This window comes from Oculina patagonica, chromosome 4 (genome assembly GCF_052425735.1).
Source record: "Oculina patagonica isolate OP01 chromosome 4, crgOcupat, whole genome shotgun sequence".
NCBI lineage: Eukaryota > Metazoa > Cnidaria > Anthozoa > Scleractinia > Oculinidae > Oculina > Oculina patagonica.
The window spans coordinates 13,169,367-13,195,739 of record NC_135761.1 but is presented as its reverse complement, the minus strand read 5'-3'; the positions used below and the strand labels follow the sequence as shown (position 1 = coordinate 13,195,739).

The window sequence follows — 26,373 nt, the reverse complement described above, 5'->3', positions numbered from 1 at the left end:
ATATCCACTATATCACATGGATTACACATATACTGAACTGCAATATGATATAAATTTTTGGGAGATCGGAATCAATATCACGTGTCAATGACGTCAAACAGGTTTTTGGCTCTGAATCGAATTTTAGCCCGTAACCGCATTTTCTCTCGAGATCCTCCACGCTACGTATACCTTGGGTGTTTGCCTTCAGCTCTGCGGAGTATCATTGAAATCTACAAGAGGAATTTTGAAATATCTTGGAATTTCTTTTTAGATGGTATAATTTATGCATAAAATAAAGACAAGACTTCATGTAAAGAAATTTGCTTCTTTTTTGATGTTTAATGAGAGGCTTTAGCCCTCATTCCTTTTAAAAATGTCCCATATCCGCTATCCAAACCGTAAGAAGTAGGTAGACCTGCGCGATTTCGAAAAATATGAAATATATGAATCATAGTGAAGCTCAATGTTTAGCTCTATTTACCAATTTTACGCCTACTTTCGCAAAAAAAGCGATTATTTTAAAACTCGTCGATGAATTTTCTCCAAAATTTATCAGGGTGGCATTTGATCAGTACACTACACAATCCCTGAATTTCATGCTCATTGAAAACTTCTAAGGTTGTCTAACATAAACGCAAAATTGAGTAAATATTGAAGCGATCTCGTAGTTTTGAATAATTTTGTGCTCTGGGATTTCCTATTGTTTCGAGTTGAGCACAACATCGAATTCCTGTGCACCACGCGTGAAATGACTACGCTTGGCCACCTTCCGAAAGCTTTCCGAAATCTTTCGGAATATGGTAATATTCTCGAGTTCAAGTAAACAATAATGAATGAATAAAACTCAAAGCCGGTTATGTTTTGACGCCATTCCAGTCATTTACAAATGACTTGACAGCATACTCAGAAACTTACCTCGTTTACACTTTCTTTCTTTTGATGTTTAAATCTCTTTAGCGAAGCATTCAGTACGGTGCCCTTTTTTGTTTTGCTTTTCTTGCTCTTGGCATTTTTAACTTTCAACTCAGCCATGACGTCGACCACACAAGAAAAGTTGTTGCGTGACAATTTATTTTCAATTGTTTTCTTTAAAATGTACCATATTTCGGAAAGATTTCGGTAAGCTTTCGGAAGGTAGCCGAGCGTATCATATTTTTACACGTGGTGTACAGGAATTCGATGTTGTGCTCAACTCGAAACAATAGGAAATCCCAAAGCACAAAATTATTATAGAGCTGAAGGCAAACACCCAAGGTATACGTAGCGTGGAGGATCTCGAGAGAAAATGCGGTTACGGGCTAAAATTCGATTCAGAGCAAAAACCTGTGTGACGTCATTGTCACGTGATATTTATTCCGATCTCCCAAAAATTTATATCATATTGTAGCTCAGTCTATGTGTAATCCATGTAATATAGTAGATATGTCATTGACATTAATCACTTTAAGTATGAGGGTTTCAAAGTTGATAGGTATCGTAAGAAAAAAACTGGGTCGAGCCACCTTAAATGCATGTAACATGGCACTTTTTATCTCACTTTTGTAACATGATACTTTATTTGTTTTTCTTGAAAACGCCATGTCTCCATTAAGTAATTGAAAAGTAATAAACAAAGTAATAAACGAATCAAATCAAAAACCATCTTTTTGGGAAAACTTTAAAGCATAGTACATCTGGAGTATTTGTTTCCTGTCGTAAACGTAAATTTTCATTAAACAAACAAGAACTAATTTAGTTACAGTTGTATCAAACTGTCACCGAATGACATGCTCTTATTCTAGCCTGTGGCCACTATCGATCGTAGTTGACTTTAAGAGCAAAACCATTTAAAATTAATACCCATACCGGTTAATTAAATGTCTAAACGAGGTGTATGAAAGGTATAAACATAAACGCTACTTGCCCGAGAGTTAATTCTGAATTCTGAGTCAGTTGGCACCACGGAGTCTCAAGCAATATTTAGGATGTTTTCTTGTCACAAACTCTTAAAACAACACACTCTGTAGAAGATTCCTTACCATTTTGACGATTCTTTGTTAATATACCCACAGTATTACTCTTCAAATCTGATTTGTGCAAATGCTTTATGCAATTTCTACTAGACCCTTCTAAGGTTAGCAAAACTAGCCCGTCCTAAACAAACGCTCGAATAACTATTTAAGTGTTACTGACAGTAAGAGCCAAAGAAATGGCGGTCACAGGCCCAAATTGGATTTCGCCCATACTTTGTATATTGGTAGGCCCAAGTCCCATACATATGCCAAGGATATTTCTTTACCGAAACATTGACTTGTTTGGGAGAAAAAAATTAAAACAATTTGCAATATTTTCTTCAAAAAATTTTCGCAAATTGACACAATTCGTGACATTGTCGAGTCAGCCAGGCGACAGTTTGAAATGATTTTCACACACGTCCAGTTCGATTGATGCTTCTGTAATTGAATGACCGTAAAAGCGGCCCATTATCTCTGCTCACAAGTTTAATATAATTTTTTTAATAAGTGTACCTAAATCCTCTCTGAAGAGTGTTCGTTGGGACTTCAAACAAACACGCCAAAAATGCATGTGGTACGCAATGAATCTCAAAAGAAAAACCTTCTGAGGGAAGTTTAAGGATGGCTTTAACTTTTTACCGTTAAATTTTATTGGGATCTTTTATAGCAGTACAGTAGAGCATTCCCGAAGTTAGCGAAATTACACTATCCGCCATTATCCAATATGCAAATTAGGTCAACACTCCAAAGATTGCCGCCTTCGCATCGGCAAAGAATTTGGCAATACAAATCCCCCTTCGCATTTACTGAGCGACGTAAAACAAGCAGAATGAAGCAAATATATGTCTGAGCGAAATGTAGAATTAAACTGGTAAAAAATTCGTCGAGCATTCGTAAACATTTTGAAATTTGCTTTCACTCACCTCATGACCACATTCAACAATCCTTCGTGATGTTAAGCTGCGTTTGTTCGTTACGCGGTAATTTCTGCCATATCCTTAACACAAGTAATACTGCAAGAAATCCACCTCATCCGACAATGTTTCCTATCAGAGCAATGTTCGCTGTTGCCTGGCAGAACAACATCTCGCCGTAAACATCCTGACAATTATTTGCAGTTTTCACGGTCCAGTTCCTAAATGTCACGCAATACGATAGCCGTGACTAGGTTAGGAGAATTTGACGCTGAAATAGGCCGGACTTTTTATTAACATATTAAATAAAAGCGTACACAGAGTGTGAAGTTTGTTCTTTCTTATAAACTGCTAAAGTTTGGCCCACTATACGTCCTTTAAATGACCTGGTAACATACCTACTTATTACCCTAATATTGGGGTACAACATAATAAAAGATTGTCAGAGATTAAAAGTATCATAAAATTTCAAATAAGCAATTAAGATTGCTGATTTCAACGCCCTTTACGTATAATTTATATATACTAGCCCTTTACAAACAAAGGGTCATTAAATCTCATGGTTTAACGCCAGAGTAAAGACATCACGCTATTTTACAAATCAATCACAGTTCCCAATCGTCTCTTATTGTTGTCGATTTTTTTTTTTACCAAAAAAGACGAAAATTTACTGGCCAATTATCTTCTAGGGAAAGTAGGTGAAAAGTTGCGCGCATGAAAGCTTTAAGATGATTTTCTGGTTGGGGAGATCGTTCAAAATCTCGCCCTAAATGTCTCAATTGCTTCCACGATTTTCTCCTTTTTTGACGACTTCTCAAGTATTCTGCCTTAGCTCGGCAGTTACATAGAGCAATTAGCTTGCGAGAATCTTCTCCGTTATTTGAATATTCCATTTCTAACATACTTGACCTCTTCTTTAGATAACTAATTCCAATCCTGAAATAATTAATTAACTCAAAATGTGCAGCTTTGATTGCTCAAAACTAGATCAGGGATACAGTGTTTAAAAAAATGTTAAAAACATGTTTGTTTGAGTAAACCATTAAGCGGATATAAAGACAATCACCTCAAAAACCCGCCAATATAAAAGAAACATAGATAAAACTCCTGAAACTCTTTTGAGCTGGTGGCTGATAATTGTTTCAAGCACTTGCCAGGCCATAAACTTGGATGGATAAATGCTAGGCGACTCAGTCCTTACTGTGCAATCGTTGGTGAAAAAGTGATGGTCTTCTCCTAGCTACAAAAGAATGCCCAAGCAAAATGTAACTTGTTAAAATTAAAAGAGCTCTCGCGACTTTGCGGAAAGTTGATTCTGGAATATTCAGATACAAAGAAATAAATAGGCAAAGTCGTTTTAAAGCTAAAAGTCGTCTTAAAGCAAAAATTGAGGGTGATTTATATTGTTGCTATGGTAACCTGTTTTATCACGAAAATGACTGTGACTTGTTCAGTTGCCAGTCATTTCTTTGATTCCATTACGGTAGCTCCAATTCATCCATCACAAGTGTTAGAAATTGCTGGAAACCATTACCAACCACGGTAGAAATCCGCACTATGCAGCTCAGCTGTCTTCAAACGAATCAACAACGTTGTGTTATTTAATCTTGACTGTAGTCACTTTCTTGCACACGAACACTCCATGACAACCTTGGTTATTCGTTCTATCAGTGGCTTTTTCTTCTTTTGTGTAATGTCATCCACGTTTAACCCGAGATCCTCGCAAATCTCCCTCAGCATTGCTACAGTTAAGGTTAATAATTTGTTCGCATACATCAGATTACAAATGTTGCGAGAAAGGGAAACGATAGGGTGCTGCAAAGCAACCTCGTTTTCGACGACTGCGTGAAGCTGTGAGTGCAAAGATTCAGCAATAGCTGCATTCTCTTGTTCTTCGTCTAGGTCGTCACTGTCAGATTCCTCATCCTGGGTCGGTGAAGCTTTGCGAATTTTTGCCGCTAGGCGAGAAAAGAAGCCAGATATTTGTTGCGGCGAAAGAACATCTTTCCCAAGAAAGAGTCGAGCTCCCGATTCACTCCTAACTTTTCGCATGTCCAGCGAAACCTCTTTTGGATCAGCCTTTTTACCACTTTCCTCTCCAATGAGAAATTGTTCCGTCAAGTATTTGTTTTGTTCGGCTGAGAACTTAGTTTTCTTCTTAGCTTTTTTAAGTGCCCATCCCATCTGTGGCGGGAACTTGAAGTCCCCGACTGCACCTTCTGAAGCTACAGCATGGAACTCTACTGTTGGAACTTGCACTCTTTCTCCAGTTATTTTTGCCGCATACCCTCTTTTGGCCTTGTCAAACAATGTCTCTTTTTGCAATGCGTATTTATGCCTTCCCGCATCTAAATGCGCCTGCAAAGCTGAAGACCGCTGGTATGTCTTGATACAACCCTCTTCTGGGCATGCGAATAACTCGTTCTCCTCTGCCAACTCTTCTTCATCTTGGATGGCTTCTGAGTTTTGGGGAGAGGAACTAAGATCTTTGGTACTGGAAGACGCATGATCTTGTCGGGTTTTTACGACCCTAAAACATGACTTCTCGGTCCTTACTGGGAATTCCAAAACGTCTAACTTACTAGAACCCACATTACTCTGTATGTTCTCCCAAGGAACAAGTTTTCCAGGCCCAATCTTGAAAGCCTTCCAGACCCGTATACCACTTGGCTCAAACTGGAAATTGTTGAGAGTGCTTATACCATCCCACTTGATCGTTACCTTGTTGGGAGACGATTCCGACATTTTCACATAGTTGACGATTACACCAGGGATCCCACCATTTGATTCAATTGCTTCCTTCATCTGCACAGCGCTGTTCACATCATGGCCTTCATTTAAATAAATGTTGATGTGACCTTTAATCGTAGCTGCCTGGCGGTCCGCTTCTCCTTTTCCGCCTTGAGGATCGGAAAAGTCAAACCTTTCTACTTGCACACCCGATTCTTGGAAAGTTGATGAGCCTCCAACGATAGTCGCACCACAATGATAACATCCAGCGTTGTCTTGCTTACAATAAACTTTTTCTAGTTCTGGATGCTGCTCTTTAAGTGTAACCAAAACATCTTGCAGGATAGCTGTTACCGCCACATTGTCTTGAGGACAGGTTTGGAAGACGTGCACCAAGGTTTGCTTCTCCAGGGGACCACTTTCATTTGACCGCACGAGAGCAACAGTGATGTGCCAGGGTATGCCTCGTTTTGCGAACCAGTCGCATTGGGATTCCCTGAATTTGCGGGGTAAGTACTTCATTGCCCAGTCCATGACCAGCAATGCTGTCGAGCGGTTGAGGATATCAAGCACGTCAAATTTTGCTTGATCTTGATTAACTGATTTCAGCTGATGAGCTTTCCAAGCCATAATATCTTCCTTTGCTTGCTGGAACATACACATAGTGTCCTCTCTTTCTTCCTCAGATACAACTTCGGTACAGACAATTTCTATGTCAGCCAAAACCTCGTTTAACTTATAGCATTCACAGCAGATCTCAGCATGATCATGGTTGCATTTCCTCTGGAATTGGCCATTACCAGGATCACTCAAAGCAAACGACTGACAGTGGTCAGGTACGTTTGATTCCATGGCCACGTGCACCTTGTAACGAGAAAAAATGTGGAATTTAAAAAAACTTAGCGTACATTAAAAAAATGATGATGACAAAAATAATGATGATGATGATAACATGGTTAGAGCCTTAATTGGTAGGATGCAGACCGGCTTCAGTATAATCGAGGAGTTGATCTAGAAACTACGGCAGCGAACAAGTCCAAATAGTGGTTGGGTGGAGGGCTGGAACCAAGGGCGAAGTTTGCGCGGACATTCACCCGTGCACTCGATCAGTGGCTTAAAAAGAAAACCTTCACCTATTCGTGCTCAATTGTTATGATATAAAGAATATTGTACATTGGCAAAGAGTATGATTTTATATTCGAGTGACAAAAGCAATATCTCACGAGTGAGATGATGTTTTTGCCATGAGAGCATAAAATTAATATCTTTTGCCACCAAGAAATGTTCTTTTTATTATATAGACAATAACTACAGAACTTCTCTATTGGTCTACTTGCTAAAAACTCCAGAAAATTGTGCAACTCTTGACAAGTTTTGTTCTTCCTGTTCGTACTTCCCTACGTCTTAGTGGACGATATAAAGTTGGCTTCTGGACTCAATTAACTTCTCTATCACTCGCCATCTTTCAAACGGCCTTTGGTAAAGTTTGGCAGCCGTGTAATGGCGCGAAATGATGTCATGGATATCATCACTAGAGAGGATATGGAAAATATGCCACAACGGTCCGGGATGTAATTTCGTATAAATTTTTTCAGTGGTTTTGTTTTCAGTAAAACACTCTCGTCTATACAATAATGATAGTCATTTATATTTGCTTACCTTGTAATCAGCTCTCAAATATTGTTTAGAGTCCCGAAGTGATTGTTTCGTTTCTTTAGCCCATGCTTGTGACTTCACTTGTTCTGCAATTCTATCTACTGTTTCACAGAGGTAATCGAAGGCGTTGCTACCCTGAGCCGAAAAGTTATCTAGACCCTGAAGAGATTTGCGTACCGATGCAGAACATGCATCTAGCACTCAGAGTTGAGTGTGCTTGCTCATTGGAGTAAACCCGGTCTCAGCGCACAGCTGAATATACTGCTGCGTGATACGCTCTGGTATCAACATTCGAACAACGTTAGGTGTCTTAATTACCTCCCCGGTTGATAATTTCAACATTTTTTCCCCAAATGGCAAGTCTTGAACGATGTGGGGACTTGTAATGAAGCTGAGGAAATGATCCACCTGGGCATAGTCAACTTTCATACGTCTAGCGGTGTCAACCGGGACAACTGTTCCCCTTCCATGTAAAAGCTTATGTTGCCTTGCAATGTTAAACCTGTAGGCGGTTAGACCAGGAATCAATTGCTGAAGTTCCTTCAGTGGCAACTTGTCCGCCATAATTGACAAAATTTGTCTTCTTGTGCTCCAATGGGTTGCGTTAAAGTAACTTTCAGCTAAAGCTTGCAACAGTTCCTCTTCTGCTTGGGTGCGCCCAGGCGGTATGCTGCCCCCTACTGCTGCCAATAACTTTTCGCTCTGACCTGGAGCAATGACTTTGAGAACTTTGCGAACGCTTTGTCTTGCTTTACGGGTATACCTACGCTTTGTACGTTCGTGGACGTTATCCCAAGGAACACATAATGTATATTGAACAGGACTGACGTCACGGTTGACTAAGAAGTCGTTCAACTTCACCAACGACTGGTCAGGTTTTGGCGGCGATGTCATTTGATTACTCTGTTCGGGAGTCACCAGTGATTCTTCCACGTCTGGAATGAAAATGCTTTCTCTTCTTTTATCAGAAGGAAGAATTGGTGTTACTTCAATGTCAGAGTTCTCAGGTTCCTCGGTTTCCTCCTGGAAAGTAAAAATAGGACTTAATCTTATTGCTCTCAATTGGAACCTCTGTAGGAAGTCATTTTAATTATTACTTTTGTAATTATTATTTCAATCATCAACATCATCTTCATCATCATTATCATCGTCGTCGTCGCCATCGTCATTATCACTATTATTACTATTATTTTTTTAATTATTATTATTATGAAAATATACGTACCAAATTAAGCGCACCGAGATGTTCTGTAATATCCTCAAAATCTTTGTCAGTCACACTGCTTTCTGCAGGACCACTACTTTGAAGGGTCTTTCGGCACTTCACACAAATGGCTAAACAATTAAACGAAGAAACAAATAAATAAATGATAACAATAGAAAGAGAGAAAGAAAAAAAGAAAGAAAGAAAAAAAGAAAGAAAGAAAGAAAAACTTGAAAGGCATGATAGGACACTTTACCAAACTGAGCTCTAAATAAGAGACTGGTGCTGACGTTCGTCAATCTCAAAAGGTGGCGGCGGATTGGGGTAAGTCATTGCTGTTATTATTTCTTGTTTCTTTACATTGTCATGCCGAGTAGTTTGAATTGGTGAGAATGTGCGTGTGGCATATTCCCGGAGAATCTGAAATGCGCAAACAGTTTGATGCATGTGATACTTTTTGTTTTGTTTTGGGAAGGTCGATGAAGTCCCTGGGACTAAAGTAACTTGCTGCTTGGTTGATTCTAAAATGCCACCGTTTTGCGTGTCACGCGCCGTCAACAACAAACGAACGGCTTTGAAAAAGTCTACAATGCGGCGTAGCGCGGGGGACGATAAAAATAATTTAGAGAACTTAAAAATAAAATAAATAATGATAGCTTAGCAGACTGTACAAAAACCCGTTGTTTTCATTTCTGAAACAGACCGCACTCATAAATGCTTGCTAAGGCTGCAAAAAACCCTTCGGCTTAACAATCATCTCGCTTGCAATTGCATTTGTAAACATTACTTCTGCTTTGCGAATAAAAGGTTCTCAGACGAAAATAACCTTCATTTTTTTAAAAAAATTGAGGATTTTTTTTTTGGTGAATTGAAAACAAAATTCGCTTGCTAGTTCACCAATTAATGTAACTTCAGTTCAGTTTTTTCGAAAGCAAAACTTCTGGAAAAGACAGAAATATATAAGATGTTGATTTCACATGTCGGCGCGACAAAAAGGTGCGGGTTGTTTTTGATCAAACTTGAAGGTTTTACACGAAAACATCAATACCTCCGTTTCTTAACGAAAATGACAATCACGAGATCAAAACATGGATTTTTGCCGTCAATATTTTTTAAGAAAATTACCCACCGAGGCCATGGCCTCGGGGACTATAATTAAATTCTGTCTAAAGCGCAAACTTAATTAAATTAGATGATAAAACAACTTTTACGGGAGAACTTCACCGATCAAGTTCACCGATCACGATGCAAAACTATTTCACAAGCATTTTATTACCTGATGTTAAAATGTTTAGAACTGCATGCCTTCGTTGTATGACTCTTACTAGCACAAACTATGTAATTACCTGAACCAATCGTACAAATTCCCCAGTGGCTACCAAATAAGTTTTGACTGGAACAAGTTACATCCCCGCTCTGCATTCTTCGTAGATTTTTCACTGTGACCTGCCACTTGCTCTGGTACTCTGCATAGTCTGATCGACCTTCGCCAGCCAATGCCCAAGCGTTCGTGGTGAAGAGGACAGATAGTCATTTCCTGTATATTTTCTGGCATTCGAAAACAGGCACTCCTCGCTAGAATAAGCTGGACTTCGGTATCGCACCCACTAAACTTCAACAACTTTTTTATGGCTTCTTATGTCCTTTCTGCAGGATACAAGAGACACAACCTGACAAGATCCGAGCCTTGATCTCGAATCGGGTCCGCATTCTCCACCGACCAAAAGATAAAAGGTACATGCCATTCCAAACTTCAAAGAATTCGCAAAGCAACCATATGTTTATTGAACATTGTTTATGACACAATGTTAAAAGGACGATACCTTTGGAAACATGTCAGGAAAATTGACAGCTCAATAATGTGTCAATTTCGAAAAAGAAGAAAAATCGATATACACTAATATTGGCCAAAGATATAGGTCATTTTGGATTTTCAATTTACTTTCGTTTATCCTGCGATAATTTTTGATTGCCTTTTATTTAAAAATTCATTTTTGATTTCTTGTTCCATTTACCAGTTTACTTAATTTGTAATGCATTCCAAACGCGATTCTGGGCATCACACAAACTGAACAGACAAAAATAGTGCTTTAGGGGCAAATGCGGTTACGTTCAGATAGGTTTTAGACCTAATTGACTAAACTACAACTGGGGCTTATATTGCGTTTTGTAAAAAAATAAATAAATAAAATAAAAATAAGGCGTTAGGTCAGCAACCTTCATCGCGTTTACTGTCGTGCACTTGGGTGCACGCTGAAATATTTTTCACAAGCGTGTTTCTACTGACGAAAGTACTCTTATTTATTATAAAATTTTCACGTATGTATGTTCTAAGATTGTCACCCGAAATAAGGAAATTTGGATTCCTGCATTTTCAACAGTGAACATTAGAGATTTGAATATTGTTAAAAAATATATACCTCATAAAGGGGGCGTCACGGGCACCCCAGGACCCCACCCCTCGCTAAGTCCTTGGGTTACCTCACAAGGTACATGTAGGATCCTCCATTTTGAATCTGGTTTATCTTCGACCGAAAAAAAGGCACATGCCATTCTCAACTTCAAATAATTCGCAAGGCAGCCAGTTGCTTCTGTTGTGGTTGCAACTTAAAGAATACGAAATTTAAATACCTTTTAATCTATTAATGAATTTATATAAAAGCTAAAATCAACCACAATTTGATTACTGTAACGCCTGACTGTAACGTTGATTGGGATAACTGCGGCATTGGTTTTTCCGAAAAGCTGCAGAAGCTCCAAACAGCTCGTATTTTAATGTGATGGTGCATCGTACCCCCACCCCCCCCCCCAAAAAAAAAAAAAAGAGAAATAGGGATATCCTTTCTATAAGTCAAATTTAGAGTCAAGGGGACTTTTTTTTGTCGGCGGAACAAAAGAACTACTTGACGAAACAGTTTGTTACTAGAGGGAGTCTGGTAAGAAAAAAGATAAGAAATAGTTGACATAGTTCAGTCACAGTTTGTATTCATATTACGTGACAGATACCACTGGACCGTGAAGACTGCCGACATGTCAACATTTTTGAACTGTAACAGTATTCTGTTTTATGGCCAGCACCGAACAGTGCTTTAAAGGAAACATTGCTGGATGAGGTGGATTTATTGCAATACCAAGCTTCACTTGTATTAAGGATATAGCAAAACTTACCACGCAACGAACAAACGCAGCTAAACATCACGAAGGATTGTTGAATGTGGTCATGAGGTGAGTGAAAGCAAATTTCAAAATGTTTACGAATGCTCGACTGGTTTTTATTCAGTTTATCTCTAAATTTCGCTCAGACATATATTTGCTTCATTCTGCTTGTTTTACGTCGCTCAGTAAATGCGAAAGGGGATTTGTATTACCAAATTCTTTGCGGATGCGAAGGCGGCAATCTTTGGAGTGTTGACCTAATTTGCATATTGGATAATGGCGGATAGTGTAATTTCGCTAACTTCGGGAATGCTCTACTGTACTGCTATAAAAGATCCCAAAAAAATTAAACGGTAAAAAGTTGAAGCCATCCTTAAACTTGCCTCAGAAGGATTTTCTTTTGAGATTCATTGCGTACCACATGCATTTTTGGAGTGTTTGTTTGAAGTCCCAACGAACACTCTTCAGAGAGGATTTAGGTACATTTGTTAAAAAAATTATATTAAATTTGTGAGCAGAGATAATGGGCCGCTTTTACGGTCATTCAATTACAGAAGCATCAATCGAACTGGACGTGTGTGAAAATCATTTCAAACTGTCGCCAGGCTGACTCGACAATGCCACGAATTGTGTCAATTTGCAAAAATTTTTTAAAGAAAATACTGCAAATTGTTTTAATTTTTTTTCTCTTAAACAAGTCAATATTACAGTAAATGAATATCCTTAGCATATGTATCGGACTTGGGTCTACCAATATACAAAGTATGGGCGAAATCATATTTGGGGTCTGTGCCCGCGTTTTTGACTATCATCTTTGATTTTTACTGGCAGTAACACTTAATGTTGGACCTTTTGTTAACGGCGTATGCGTTGTAAGCAGGCAAGCATGACAAAAGATATGTTTCAAATCCGGGGTTAACTCACAACTCACCAATTCTGCCTCCTACAAATCTATAAAATCTTCGAACGAAATCGCTCACTAAAACTGTGTCAGATTGCTTCCCCTTTATAAACTGCAGTTTGATTGGTTCTGATAGTACTTCAAACCTGATTGGTGTGACAAACAAACATACCTACATGGTCCACTGCGCCGACCAAGAGGAATTTTGGAAAAAAAAAACTCAAAAAATGTGTTACCAGACATCATTTATCAAAATAAGACAGGATATGTAAAAGATCGCTATATGGGAGAAACAATACGATCGATTTATGATATAATGGATTTTTACTGTAAAAGAAAAAATATTCCTGGTCTAAAGTTATTCATTGATTTCCAGAAAGCTTCTGTCAGTGTTGAATGTGAATTTCTCTTAAAAAGTCTTGAAGCCTTCAACTTTGACCCGGACTTTCTTTCGGCTGGGTCAGGGTCTTCTATAAAAAAGTGTGTTATGAACATTGGCGTGTCTTCAAATTTCTTTACACTTAAATGAGGCGTTTGACAGGTAGACCCACTGTCTCAATATCTTATTGTGTCTTTTTACCTCATGGTATCATGAGGTATAGTGATGGTTGGATTTGTCACTCCATTCCCGTTAAACAATTAATGTATGCATTAAATCCGCATTAGAAGTGAATTAAACATGGTTTTCCCTGTCTCCCCTACTGGGTTTTGTTTTGTCCACAAAGTCGTTCTTTTGTGTTATGTTCAGTGCACGGCAGTACATGTTTTCAAAATGGCGTCTGTCTTGTCGAGCCCGACGCTAAAATTGTCAAGGCGGATTTTTGTTCCTTCGCATTATCTTTGATCAAAATACACTTTTGAAGACCTCACGAACGAACAGAAAATGTCTCAAGAATGCTTGAGTGAAAAAAATGCGACTCTCCCAATGCGAACGAAGCATAATGACAAAGATTGTGGCTGCTCAAGAAGAAGGCCAATTTGTTAGATTATTGATTAGGAAGAACGTGAGGCAATCCTTGATGGTGATACTTTTCATGATACAGACTTATTACTACGAGAAATGATGAATCTTTTTCCACGATCAAAAAGCTAGACTAAGATTAATCCCTCATTTCTCTCGGCGACATGATCGATTCTCTCGCAGGATGGCTCAACTACAACCTCGTTCCCAGAGTCTCTCCCCCCTCCCCCCAGAGCAAGAAGGGTGCGGGGAGGTGGGGGTTGGGGTGAGAGACCCTGGGAACGAGGTGGGCTCTGCGTGGGCTCTGCTAATCAGTCATAAATGAGCACTTACTTACTGTATACATTTGGAACAAAAAAGTTAATTAGCGCGGTCCCACATTATTCTGGAATAACAGAAATATAATACAAATGGAACACTTCTTAGTTCGAAAAGAGGCAAAGGTTCATAGAATAATTACCACATACCATGACGTAGCTCGAAGGAGACTTTGACTGTAGTAGAATGGCCATCGCCATTTTAAAGAATACAAATATAAAAGGAATTTCTATTGGAAAAGAAGAAACAAAACTCCTGCAATATGCTGATGACACAACTGCAATGTAAGTTGACACTTATTCAGTTGGCTGTAACTTGATAAAACTTGCTCTTATTTAACTATATTTGGACAGTAGTTAAGATTAGTCGAGATTAGGGTGCAAGCCTGTTGATGTCGTCATCAGAGCTCGCTTAAAGTTGGGTTCAACCTGAATTTGAATGAAATTTTAAGAGGTTTAAAGAAGGGATTGAAGAAAGAAAATTTTTTGAAACAATACCAGATAGATGACCCCCACGCAAGAGCACTTAAAGTTGTAAGGGGACTGTCTACCTATTTTTTAACATCAAATTGCCATAGTGAGTTGGCTTCCTCGCTGCACACGTACGCTTCAAAAACTCAGAAAACTAAATTTTTCAATGCGGCAAACTTTTACTCCTTGCTTGTATTCAGACAGCTTTAACAAAATTTACGGTCGCGTAATTAACATCTACAGTGTATATCAAATGAAGAAAGAGTTGGTAAGTAAGTATTAACTGAAGTTTTAGTGTGAGTTTCTTTATTTTCAATTTGTAATTTGCGAAATACACGTAAACGGCATAATCATCTCATGAGCAAGAAAGCTACGATTTGAAGTTCGGTTGAATGACCCCCTTGAATGAATAGTTAACTTGTGTGAGCTGAAATGTTTTTTTTTTCTGTGGTTAAGTTTTCACAGTTTTGTACCTTTGTTATGTGGTTAGACTGCTGTACGAACAATTTCAGCAGTTTCTGTAAGAAATTTGCGGCAGATAAACCAAGTTCATTCCTAATTGTTTTTTACTCAGTGTACTTCATAAACGTTATCTTACCTTCATGCCACTGACGAAAAGTACTCGCTGTTTTGTGTGCACTTCGTTCAATCCTAGTGACAATGCTTTGACTTTTGCTTATGCCTGTCATAGACGTTTGCAGCGAGCTGAAGGGGAAACCGATCAAAACACGGTAGCTCCGCTCCTTTGCATGTTTTCTAGAATGCATCGCCACTACTGTTAAAAAGACGTCGGCGGTTTCAGATACTGAACTGAACTGAAACTTTATTTACCCTCGGTATTATGAAGCGTGTTAGGCCTCTAGCAAGTAATGCTAATGCAACCGAGCATTTCACAGTATCCAGCACAATGCGCAAAGACCAGACCACAAAACTGGAAACTCCATGTCCTACTACTCTTTACCATAAGTGTGTGGTTTCTTTTACGTCCCCTGCTGACTAAAGATGCAGGAGACGGGGCCCACGGTTTATTGTCCTTATCCGAGAAGACTAGAATATCTAACCATTTGCAGATGTCATTGCAAAGGTAGCATATTCTCTTCAGTTATTTTAAGACCCTGAGTGTTAGTCCGGTCTGGGACTCGAACCCGAGACCTCCTGCACGGTAGTACGTTGCTCTACCAACTGAGCTAACAGGTCGGCGGTTACTCGATAATCAGGCTTTGCATATGACTGTTTTGTAAACATTTAATTCGCTTTTTCACGATCCCATAATACATCTTGTTTTATTTAAATAACCCCCCAAAATTTTTGCATAAGCATTGTTTTCAATTTCTCTGGGGACGATTGCACGTCACTGTAAATCCCAAGAGAAATTGAAAACAATGCTTATGCAAAAATTTTGGGGGGTAAACAAAATGTATTATGGGAACGGTGAAAACAGCGAATGGGAAAACGTTTTCTTCAAAATAAATGAAGAAGCGTTCTCAAGTCAAATACTCGGAAAAAAGATTTTCCGAGTCCCCCAACGGGAGTCGAACCCATGACCTTTCAGTATACCGGTTGGACGCTCTATCCACTGAGCTATGGGAGACTCGTGGTGAGCAAGGTCATATACTAGGTTCTTATGTGTGACACATGTCCTGCCATAGCTGCAAGGCTCAATATGTCGAAATGATAAATGTGAATAATTGTTAAGTGGATAAAGTGAAAATAAATGAAGAAAAAATAAAAATTTCGCACGTGTAGCATCCGTGTAACTTGGCAGCGAGATACTGTAATGGGCCCTTAAGATCAACTGCTCAAAAACCGAGGGGATGTGGATTGGAAAATCCCGATTAAAGTTCTTGGAGTATATTTTACCTACGATCGGAAATTGCTAAAGAAAATAATTATTTTTTTATTGAAAGGCTAGACAGTATTAAAAAAGTTATTAATATTTGGCCCTCAATGGGTTTATCTGTCTACGGTAAAGTGACAATCATCAAATTCTTTCTGATTCCAAAGTTTGTTTACATATTCCGGCTTGCTGCTACCTACACCAAAAGGAGTTGTAAACGAACTTTATAAATTGCTGTTTAAGTTCTCATGGAAAGAAACAGCTAAAGTAATGCATCAGTCAATTGAAATCCCCCCCCCCCTCCGACCTGGGTACTTACGTATACCGGGGAATTAAGACGGAATCCACTAGGAAGTCGAGTAATATTTATTAAAGTTGGACAAAAATCAATAATAATAATAATAATAATAATAATAATTTAAATCCTATTGCGTTATTTCCTGCCCTTAATAAAAGGTAAAGATGTAAGTAATTATCCGTGATAACACCAACAACAATTTCTTATCAGAGTCTGAGAAAATGAATTTCAAAGTTCACAAGGTATAGGCAAAATCTCATGTGTAGCCATTTTGTAAATTCGTCTTAAGCGATTCATTGGAATTCAGCGGAACTTCGAAATTTGTTTTCGATGTTTGGTGTTGTTAGAAAAGATTTCTTTTGATAAGATATTTGAAGCAGTAACAAAAAAGTTTGCAATAAGGTGGAAATAATTCTGGTACAACAATTTCTTATCAGAGTCTGAGAAAATGATATTCAAAGTTCACAAGCTATGGGCAAAAGCTCACATCTTTTAAGCGATTCATGGGAATTCAGTGGAACTTCGAAATTTGTTTTCGATGTTTGGTGTTGTTAGAAAAGATTTCTTTCGATAAGATATTTGAAGCAGTAACACAAAAGCTTGCAATCAGGTGTAAATAGTTTTGGTACATACTCAAGAGCGACTTTGAGGAAAAGCCGAGCAAAAATCTTGTATATTGTCCATATATCATTATATAGCTATAAGGTAGGAAAGAAACCTGATGTAGTTTGTTTTCGCAAAAAGCCTTTTACAGTGTACTTCAGTTGAAAAAACTAAGAAAATCATTTTTCGTAGTCAGAGTGACAAATTTGCCAAATTCCAAACCCGAAATTTGCTATTATGACCACACCTGTCGGAAGACCCATAATATCAGGGTGTGATTGACCTACAGAACGTATTTCAGCTTTTGTTGACCATCTACTTCAGCCGATAGCACAGAAACAAGCTTCTTGCGACAGACTTTAATAACTTCATTGAAAGCCTTCCTTGTCTCATATTTAACACTGTATGCGAAGCATACAAAGAATTTCAACAAGGAAACCCTCCCGTACCTTACAGGTTTTTAAAGAGATGCTCAGTCTGATCTTTCAAGAAAAATCGTCCCAATTCAATGGAAAAGATTATCTTTAAATCCTTCGAACAGCCATGGCACGAAAATCGCCGTAGCTTCTGCTAACATCTTCATGCGCAAAATAGAAAACGAAATACTCACACAAAGTAGCAATAAACCTATCCTTTGGAAACGATTCATTGACGACGTCTTTTCAATGCGGGACACAAGAAACGACAAAATAGAATTTCCTTTAAAGGCAAACACCTTTCACCCTACGATTATAATTCACGGCTGTTATCTCAGAAACAGAAACTGCTTTCTTGGAGACAATAGTGTACTAAGGTGGAAGACCTCTTAATACATGAATTGCTATTCGTGTCATCTGCCAGGCGTCAGGAAAGGCTTTGTCAAGGGAGAAGTGTGGAGACTTCTTAGAACGGATTCCTTAGAACGAAAATTTGACGAAAACATTAGTCCTTGATGTTAAACCCCAGCTGTCGTTTCCGCTTCAGGTGATCGCCTGCTGTTAAACTCACTGCTCCACGGCCCTGGTCTACTGGCATTTTGTTAAATCCACCGCCCACCGCCAGAGCAAATCATGTTAAACTTTTCACACTTCAGTTCACTTCATTCAGTTCAATACGTAAATAAACGAAAATTAAAAAAATGCTTCATCACTTCGGTGAAAGATTGCCAAGACTTTGTACCCAGAACATATTCATTTAGCTCAGTGCGTCAGCACCGTGTCTGCTTATCGAGAGCAGGCCGAAAGGCCGTGAGATTGAGTCCCCTATCCCATCCGTTGTAAATTGTTTTATTCCTTTTTCCTTTTTTTTAAATTATTTTTTAAACGCTTGTGTTTAAATCATTTCTCTATAAACATAATTTATTGTGCCGTAATGCCGAGTCATCTGGCAATTTCAATTACAAAATGAAGGCAATGCCGAGAAATGGTCTTGGTTTATTTCAAGAAAACTGATATAAGCACAATATTTCGGCTCTATTATAGAGTCATACCGAGTCATGTGATGATAATTTACAAGAAGGCAACTTGAAATCTTAGGCAATTTAATAGGCGTGTTAATAGTATGTAATATAACAAGAAATGTAGGTTTAATATCAGAGAAACAGGGGTAATTCTCTAGAGGCCTTATAGCTCTATGATTAAATAGAAACGAAGGAGGAAAGGAGGACGGAAGGAGTGAAATTGGCCATGCTTACTAAAACTCGGAAATTTCCGAGTTAAAAAAAAAAAAAATAAATGAGTTCAGCCCGCAATCATGTACAACATATAACTGTAGAACTCAGCCAGGTCACAGTTCAGCTCACCTTTCTGTAAACACATGATTTGTTGTCCGAGTGCAACATCTTGTTCTCTTGGCACAAAGGCAAGGTTTGTTTTTGTTAATAATTTTGCTCCTGGATCACATTTGTTTGTTTTGTGTTTAATTACACATAGCTTTATACATTAATTATTTACTGCCTGGAGAGAGAACTACAACATTTGCTGAAGATTTCACTATGCCAAGTGAACACTAGTTGCCAAGTCTCCAGGGACAGCAGTCTTGGTTGCAAGATGATTCAGGCAAATACATGTACTAATGAAGGAATCAAAACATGAGCAAGTAAACTCTCACTCATAGCAAGTAAATACCTTGATGTAAAAATCTCCAGGTAACAGTGATGGAAGACCTGCAGATAATGACTGAGGCTCAGAGACCATAGTCACTTTTACATCATCACGATTATCAGTGCTTCCCAGCATGGATAAGTGATACCTGTTGCTTTGTTCCCTAGTTGTGCTTCGGCTGTCATCGTTGATAGAAATGCAGAGTGAATCAATGCCAGCTTTTTCAGCCAAGTAGGATTTCAGTTGCTGAACTTCTTGTTGCAGTCTTGCATTGCTCTCCTGTGAATCTTGAAGAACTTTACCTTAAAACATAATTATAATTAAACAGAGTTGATCAATAAGTGACATCAGTTAAGTAAATAATTATACAGTAACAAACACCTTTTATTAATTAAACTTTCTTTAAAAAAATGCTAGCTTTTGTAAGTGGCAGTTACTGTTCTTCATACATGTACAAATACATTTATTTTGTACAAAATGGTAACCTGTTGGGAGGAAAATGTATAAATTATGATTTAAGAGGGTGTATTAGATTTGAACAACTTCAGACAAAAAAAATCAGTTGATGTTACAGGTAAATATGTAGCAGATGTATCTGAAAATATTTACAAGGTAGTCCATTGATTAGTTTGTTTATGCTAATGTGATAGTGACCTGAATTTGCACCAAAGGGCAACACTACTGCATAGCCACTGTAGGTTTCACTGCAATAGCTTTTACAGTGGAATCCTGATCTCTGATGAACCTTCAGATTCTCAAACCCCCAATAACTCCCCTGGATTTGTTTTGCATGGTCGGACACTGTAGTTTTATACAATTTACAATTAAATCAAATTAGCTTAGGCCATCCCAATAAAATGTTTCGTTTCCCATCGCCAGACCGACCCATTTTTTTTTTTTTGAAATGTAAAAAAAAAAATTCCAGATTCACTAATCAAAGAGGCAAGTGCTTTAATTTACAAGCCCATGATCCTGTTTAAGTAACGCTAATTGGTATGATGTGATGTCCTTGTCTTTAATTAACATCAATACTAAGTTTTTCAAAGGCTGTTTCGTGCCAAGGGCATTAACGATTGTTCCACCATTCTCAGCGAGATTGACTGAAACAAAATCTTTCGGTTCTGTATCTCCTGGCTTCTTAAATGAACCCAGACTCCTTAAATTGTTCATTTTTTTTTGCTCCAAGTCAAAAACAATGTTCTTCTATCAGCACTCAACTCTTCTCATACTGCCACTGTGCGATTGTGATAGAACAATATTGTATTTATCAATCCTCAAAAATGGTAACAGCCGACAGGCCCCTGTGTATGATAACTTGTTTTAAAAATATTAACTTTCTTTCCTATCTTGTTCCAAGCACACTCGCGTATTAACTTTACTTACACTGTGCTATACAACCTAAAAGACAAAATTATGTGCAAATGAACACACCCGCTGAACACTTAACAGGTATGCCAATGGACCCTTACACATTTTTCTTTCTTTCAACTTGGTATACTGGCCAAGTAGCAAAAATCTATCAAAATTATATACTGTTTATATATCTTGAAAAAAGTAGTGAAAATGAGGTTCTCCAAGCTGGGAATTTATATATGCATGATCAATGGTAAATTGGTAGACTTTGAAAAGCCCTGTAACTTTTGCAAATTTACAACATACAACTCACAATCTTGACAAAAATATCAGGCTTTCACTACAAGGCCAACCTCAAAAGGCCAAAAAACTGTGGAAGGGCCTTCTTCTCAGTTATCTTAGAGCAAATTACATGTGTAGCCTGTGTTTTCTTTACTGCAGCAAATGATTTACATACAGACCAAGTGATGCAGTACCAAAACTTCATATATATACAGCTTTATTGTCACATACCTAGAACTTGAACACCTTCTGCTCGGATATGTAGAACTTTGTTTTCCTGTGTCAAGTGTTTAATCTCTTTTTGTAATTTTTTTAGTTCATCTGAACTGTTCAGCTTCTCAGATGAATCTTTCCATTTACCGGTACTCATTGTAAACACTCACAAATGGAACTGGTTTCGTCTGGATCCTCACAACTTTTGCTAATGATTGTTTCACACCTGAAAAATACAATTGAGAAGTTTTATTTGACCAAATGACAAAAAATGACCAAGTTTTTGAAGTGTTTAAGTTTATTGCCTGTAGCTTCAATTCCTCACCTGGGTATAAACCAATTTCAGAACATACATGTAGTTGTCTAATTGTCATTCTGCTATTTGGGCACTTTGCATCAAAATAATGGTCATAACGTATAATTTTCTGTAGAACACTAAATGTGTTCCCATGTGAAAGTTACATTGTTGTGTTTCTTTAAAGTCCCTAAAAGGAGTTCTTGGTTTTAACATGTCGTCATCAAAATTCTAAAACCCAGAATCGCAAGACCCCAGGGGGGATACTCCGCCTTGTTAATGACGGGGATGATCGAAGGATTTTTTTGGGTTTGAAATTTTCGATTCCGGGATTTTTTTAGGTTGGAAAATTTGGGAAGTATTTTTTTGGGTGACTTGATTTAGAAAGGGGATTTTTTTGGGTATTAAAAACGAACTTAAGTGCCTTGGCGCGGCCTTGGGGTATTTATGGTATGATGAATAAACAAAACGAGCGTTTTTGTGTTATAATATTGCCCCTCCTGGCAATTTAGGGGTAATTTGACAAGGGATTTTTTGGGGGTTATTTTTGGTCCAGGGATTTTTTTGGATAATGTCGGAAGACTTAGGGATTTTTATGGGTCCTGAGTTTTGCCTCCATTCGATCATCCCTGTCATTTACAAGCCGGAGTACCCCCCCTGGGCGCAAGACCCCTGAGTTTTTATCCTTCACTGGCTATTAGACCTCCTTAATATATATCTTGTTGAAGGTTTTTAGCTTGATAGCATCTGCCATCTTTAAGATAGAGCATTTTGAGTTTCGGAGTTTCATGCCACACAAGATCAAAGATGGCCACCGAAAGGCTGTCACGTTTTCTTAAAAAAATGCCTCATTTTACGATTTTTAAGCGATGACATGACATCACTTGATGCTATCGCACGATCGGTTCTTTTTGTCTGTTTGGCTGGATCGAACAGAAATCAAGTTTAACTTAACAAGAAATCGCCACATAAAACACAAAAGCAAAATACTTCCGTGCAGTTAGAATGGAACAATACAATGTATAAACGAAAGAGATTAATAATATATGATGGGATCTATTAGATTTAGTAAACAGAAATTTCTAATTCTTATAATATAAAGGGCCGCTATAAGCAAGAGACCGTTTGACCTTTCTCACAGCTTAAAAGCTTGCTCGCACGTGTCGTATGTCGTTTATCTGTGATATCACACTACAGTATAACACAATCTTTGTTGAGACGACATAGGGGAATCTAAAAAAAGATATAAAAATATAAAATAAAATATCACTGTTGTTCAATTGAACAAATCTACGAAGAAAATGTATTATTTGTATCCTTGGTCTGTGAATTCGTAACAACTGTATTTATTTGAATTCCATCAGATCCTCAGGCTACATGCTATTTATACAATCACTAACATTGCTTCTTAAATGAAATGAATATATGAAATTCATATATTCGTACTGCGGATATACATTTTAAGCAAATGAAAGATAATTTCTCAAGATAATTTCTCAAGATAATTTCGAAAGACTTTTCTCAACTGCTTAAGTTGAGTACATTACTGCGATGATCTTTCATTTGCTTAAAATGTATATCCGTAGTACGAATATATGAATTTCATATATTCATTTCACATCTTCTTCTTCATCCACGGGTATATTACGAACTCACAAGTGACCAGCTCCCAGTTGGCTTGATAGCTCAGTTGGTTAGAGCGCTGCACTCGTATCGCAGTCAGGTCATGGGTTCGATTCCCGTTCAAGCCTGAATTTTTTCAGGCTTGCCTTTCTCAACTGCTTAAGTTGAGTACATTACTGCGATGATCTTTCATTTGCTTAAAATTGCTTCTTATGTTTAAAAAATGTAAGCTGCAGTTAGATAGCAGTCTTTTTCACACACAAGGTGTCAGCTACTTTTATTTACTTTAAGTTTTGACAAATTTCCTCAAAATTATATAAGACCCCTCGTGAAACGTCATCGCTTCTGCATGCATCGCATGCCATTTGTTAACAATCTGGGCAGTTGAGGTTTTGCAAGAAGTGTTTATGTGAATGTTTACTTGTTCATGAGGGCGATCTGACCGCCCTCATGAACTTTTGTAGCAGAATTCAATGCCAGATGTTTTCATTAATTTTCTGGCTGCCATGTTGGAGCCCAAGTAGTTGGGCTCCAACATGGTGTTTCCATACTGTGCTCTCTAAATTTGCGTGAAACATTTTGACGGATAACTTGAGTATGGAATAACATACAGACCTGAGACTTGAACAAGTAGTTAATAGAGTAGTTTTCTACAACCTGTAATATTCTTGTTTTTTTTTTTGACTCAATAGTTTTGGATTTATTTTTTCACAGGGTACTGACAGTGGCGTGACAGTGAAAACCACCTATAAAATGCAGAATGCATCGAAAACAGGAAACAACAAGAACAATGCATGTCCCTGAAAAAATAAATAAATAATTAAAATCAACAAGATATTGTTAAATATTTAAAATTCCAAGATAAATTTTCTCCTCATTCATGAATTTCAATAGAAGCATCTCTTAGCTTAATGGACAACAACTGCTTTAAAAAATACCCAACAGCAACAACATCATTTGTAACATAATTTTGGTTTTGATCTAGTCAAAGGTTATCGGGTGCCTACCTAGCCTATACACCTGAAGGCCCATGCAGGCCTATAAATTTTTCAACCTACTCGTATTTTTAGAATTACAAAAATGATAAAAAGCTGATGATGCACATTAAAGATGAAATAGAAAGTAATTGTTAACATATTTTAGCGTTATATATTTCGTAACTGCCCTTTCTTGATGAGATTTAGGCTTTAATATCTAGCAAGAGCAGGGGCGTATCTAGCCTATAGGCCTGTAGGCCCAGGCCTACAGATTCTTAGCCCACTCATATTTTTAAAATGTTCTATCAAGAGAGTAATTGTGGCTCACAAGCTGAAATAGAAAGCAATATGCATTATAAATATCGCAACTATCCTTTCTCGAATCATCAAGTCTCTAGCAAGTAGAAATTCTTGGCTGTGTGACACTTGCACTTTAAAGCATAAAAAGGTAAAAAATAAAGTTCTCGCGTTCGAGTATAATATAAAGTGCCAATTCAACAAAATAGTGTTTCAAACGTTTCGGGCTTTTTTAAATAGCACGACGTCTTAGTTCACACCACCGACAGTTAGCCAGTCTGGTCTTAATGTGGGAACTTTTCCACGCACGCACGCTCGCTGCTGCACATGTGATCAAATTCTCTTGACCCCGCCCTGCAGGATCCCAAATGCTTTATCGTTATCAAGGATGCTTTCACCTGCGAAACAACCGGCTCAGAGTATGGCATCTCTTGCTGCCGTTGTTCTGCGATCTATATCACTGAAACTGGTCGCATGCTGCAGCAGCGTTTCGTTGAGCACCTCTGCAGGATCGAGAAAAACCTGCCAATCGCAAAGCATTTCAATACAAATGGCCACACTATTCAAGATGTACAAGTCCGTAGCATCATGTTCTGCGATGGGAACAAACAACGAAAACGTCAGGAAAAGCGACTCATCTTCAATCTTTGAACAAGTCAGCCGTGCTGACTGAATATAAGTCGTTGCGTGCTCATCACGCGCCATCTTGCATTGGAACTTTAAATCTTTTTTCGTGGCCTTAGCAAATTTATCAACGAAACAGCAACTTGACTTCCACTGATAAAAGGCTAAGCTCGAAACATCTGGAAGGATATATTGTTAAATTGGCACTTTATACTCAAACTCGAGAACTTTATTTTACAAAGTAATAGGTATGTGTCGTAAAAGACAAGTGTGTTTATATATTTAACAATGAGTGAAAATTGCCGGACCATTCTCGGCAATAAAATGCAAAATTTAGTTGCTGCCGGCCGATTGCACTTTTGAGGGCTTTTATCTGGAGCATAACCCTGAACAGGCTGAGCTTGTTATTCCTTCCTGACCTTAAATAAAGGAGGTATTGATCTCTTTTTGCGAGTTCTTGATGAATGAATGAGAATCGATCCAGGTGGAAAATAATTGATGGAAATCGATGAAAATCGATCATGTTTAATATAGCTTGAAGGGCTCACAAGTTCAAAATTTCCCTCACTGATTGGTTTGGCCGGGATTTTTAGCTCAGACGTTTTTGAACAATGGGCAGGAACCAAAAGTTGCTTTGGCGGGCCATCACTTCCACAGGTAAGTAAGAAAGATCTTATTTTAACGTTTGCAACCTCATGAAGAGAACACACGACTACTTACGGTTACCGTCATGTCACAAAAACGTGTGTGCTGTTGCATTTCCTCGGCATCCCCAGTAAGAGTATATCGAATATTAAATCCATCCGTAAAACAACTGATAAATTACTTCAGTGGAAAGATAGTTCTGATAATACAAAGGGTAAAAGACGTAAAAACTTACCTAGCTAATGCCAGCTCCTCGGACGACAGGAATCTGTCGAGTGTGAACAAAAACGCTTCATGTATGGGACAGCAGGCGACCACTTAAAAATACTCGTGGTGTATTTAACACAAGGTGTCTCATTGGACTTCCAGCTCCAGGCCCTACGTAACTGAAGCCCGAAGGCGAGGCACGGGAGGAGGGTGTACTCGCATTTGAAGCAGACAGGGATGGTCGTCGGAAAATTTGAATTAAACCTTGTGTGAGTCCAAAATCCAAAAACATTAACGAGGAAAAGAATTAGGGAGCAGTATAAAGGAGTTTTGTAACAAGCACGAAAGTGAGATTAGCGCACGGTAAGGTTTCTTCGACAGGGTCCCAAAGGGGCTTGGGGTCGAGCGCTCCAGGCCCAGAAATCCGGGCTCTAGCACCCCGAAAAGCAGTGGGCTCAAAGACGCAAAACCATAGGGCTCCAGGCTCCACAGCGAAAATTTTAGGGCTTTTGGGCTCTGGCCACCCTGATCCGAGCATACCAAAGCGCAGAGAATGGGGAAAACGGGAATGGCTTATCGACAACTTTTAGTTCGCTGCATATTATCACAGCAATAAAACATATATCTTTACACCTCTTGTCTTTTAAGTAGCCTCCCACGCACGGCTGGAAAACATTGCCCTTTGGGCCTTCCCCTTGGAGTCTTCATCTTCGTCCATGAGGTAGAATAAATAATAGAAAAATAATGGTCTC

At 38.3% G+C, this 26,373-nt stretch overlaps 2 protein-coding genes and 1 non-coding gene across 3 annotated transcripts in view; 1 reads left to right on the top strand and 2 right to left on the bottom strand.

Annotated features, from left to right (window-relative positions):
- The window catches only part of LOC144651500 (uncharacterized), a 28,675-nt gene extending 7,453 nt beyond the window's left edge, over positions 1-21,222 (bottom strand). The window contains exons 1-2 of the mRNA XM_078511455.1: positions 20,972-21,222; positions 19,130-19,407 (exon numbers count right to left, since the gene is read on the bottom strand). Coding sequence (XP_078367581.1) covers positions 19,130-19,407; positions 20,972-21,110 — 417 coding nt within the window. The 5' untranslated portion in view covers positions 21,111-21,222. The remainder of the gene's footprint in view (positions 1-19,129; positions 19,408-20,971) is intronic.
- Positions 4,508-10,014, bottom strand: LOC144651598 (uncharacterized). Its single transcript, XM_078511542.1, has 5 exons — positions 9,888-10,014; positions 8,502-8,611; positions 7,595-8,299; positions 7,280-7,435; positions 4,508-6,484 (listed from the first exon to the last, which is right to left on the bottom strand). The coding sequence occupies exons 1-5, from the start codon at positions 10,012-10,014 to the stop codon at positions 4,508-4,510; spliced, it is 3,075 nt and encodes a 1,024-aa protein (XP_078367668.1).
- Positions 21,223-22,923: 1,701 nt separating the features above from the next.
- Trnat-cgu (transfer RNA threonine (anticodon CGU)) lies at positions 22,924-22,999 on the top strand. The gene has a single exon. It is a non-coding gene; the product is annotated as a tRNA-Thr (tRNA).
- The last annotated feature ends 3,374 nt before the right edge of the window (positions 23,000-26,373 follow it).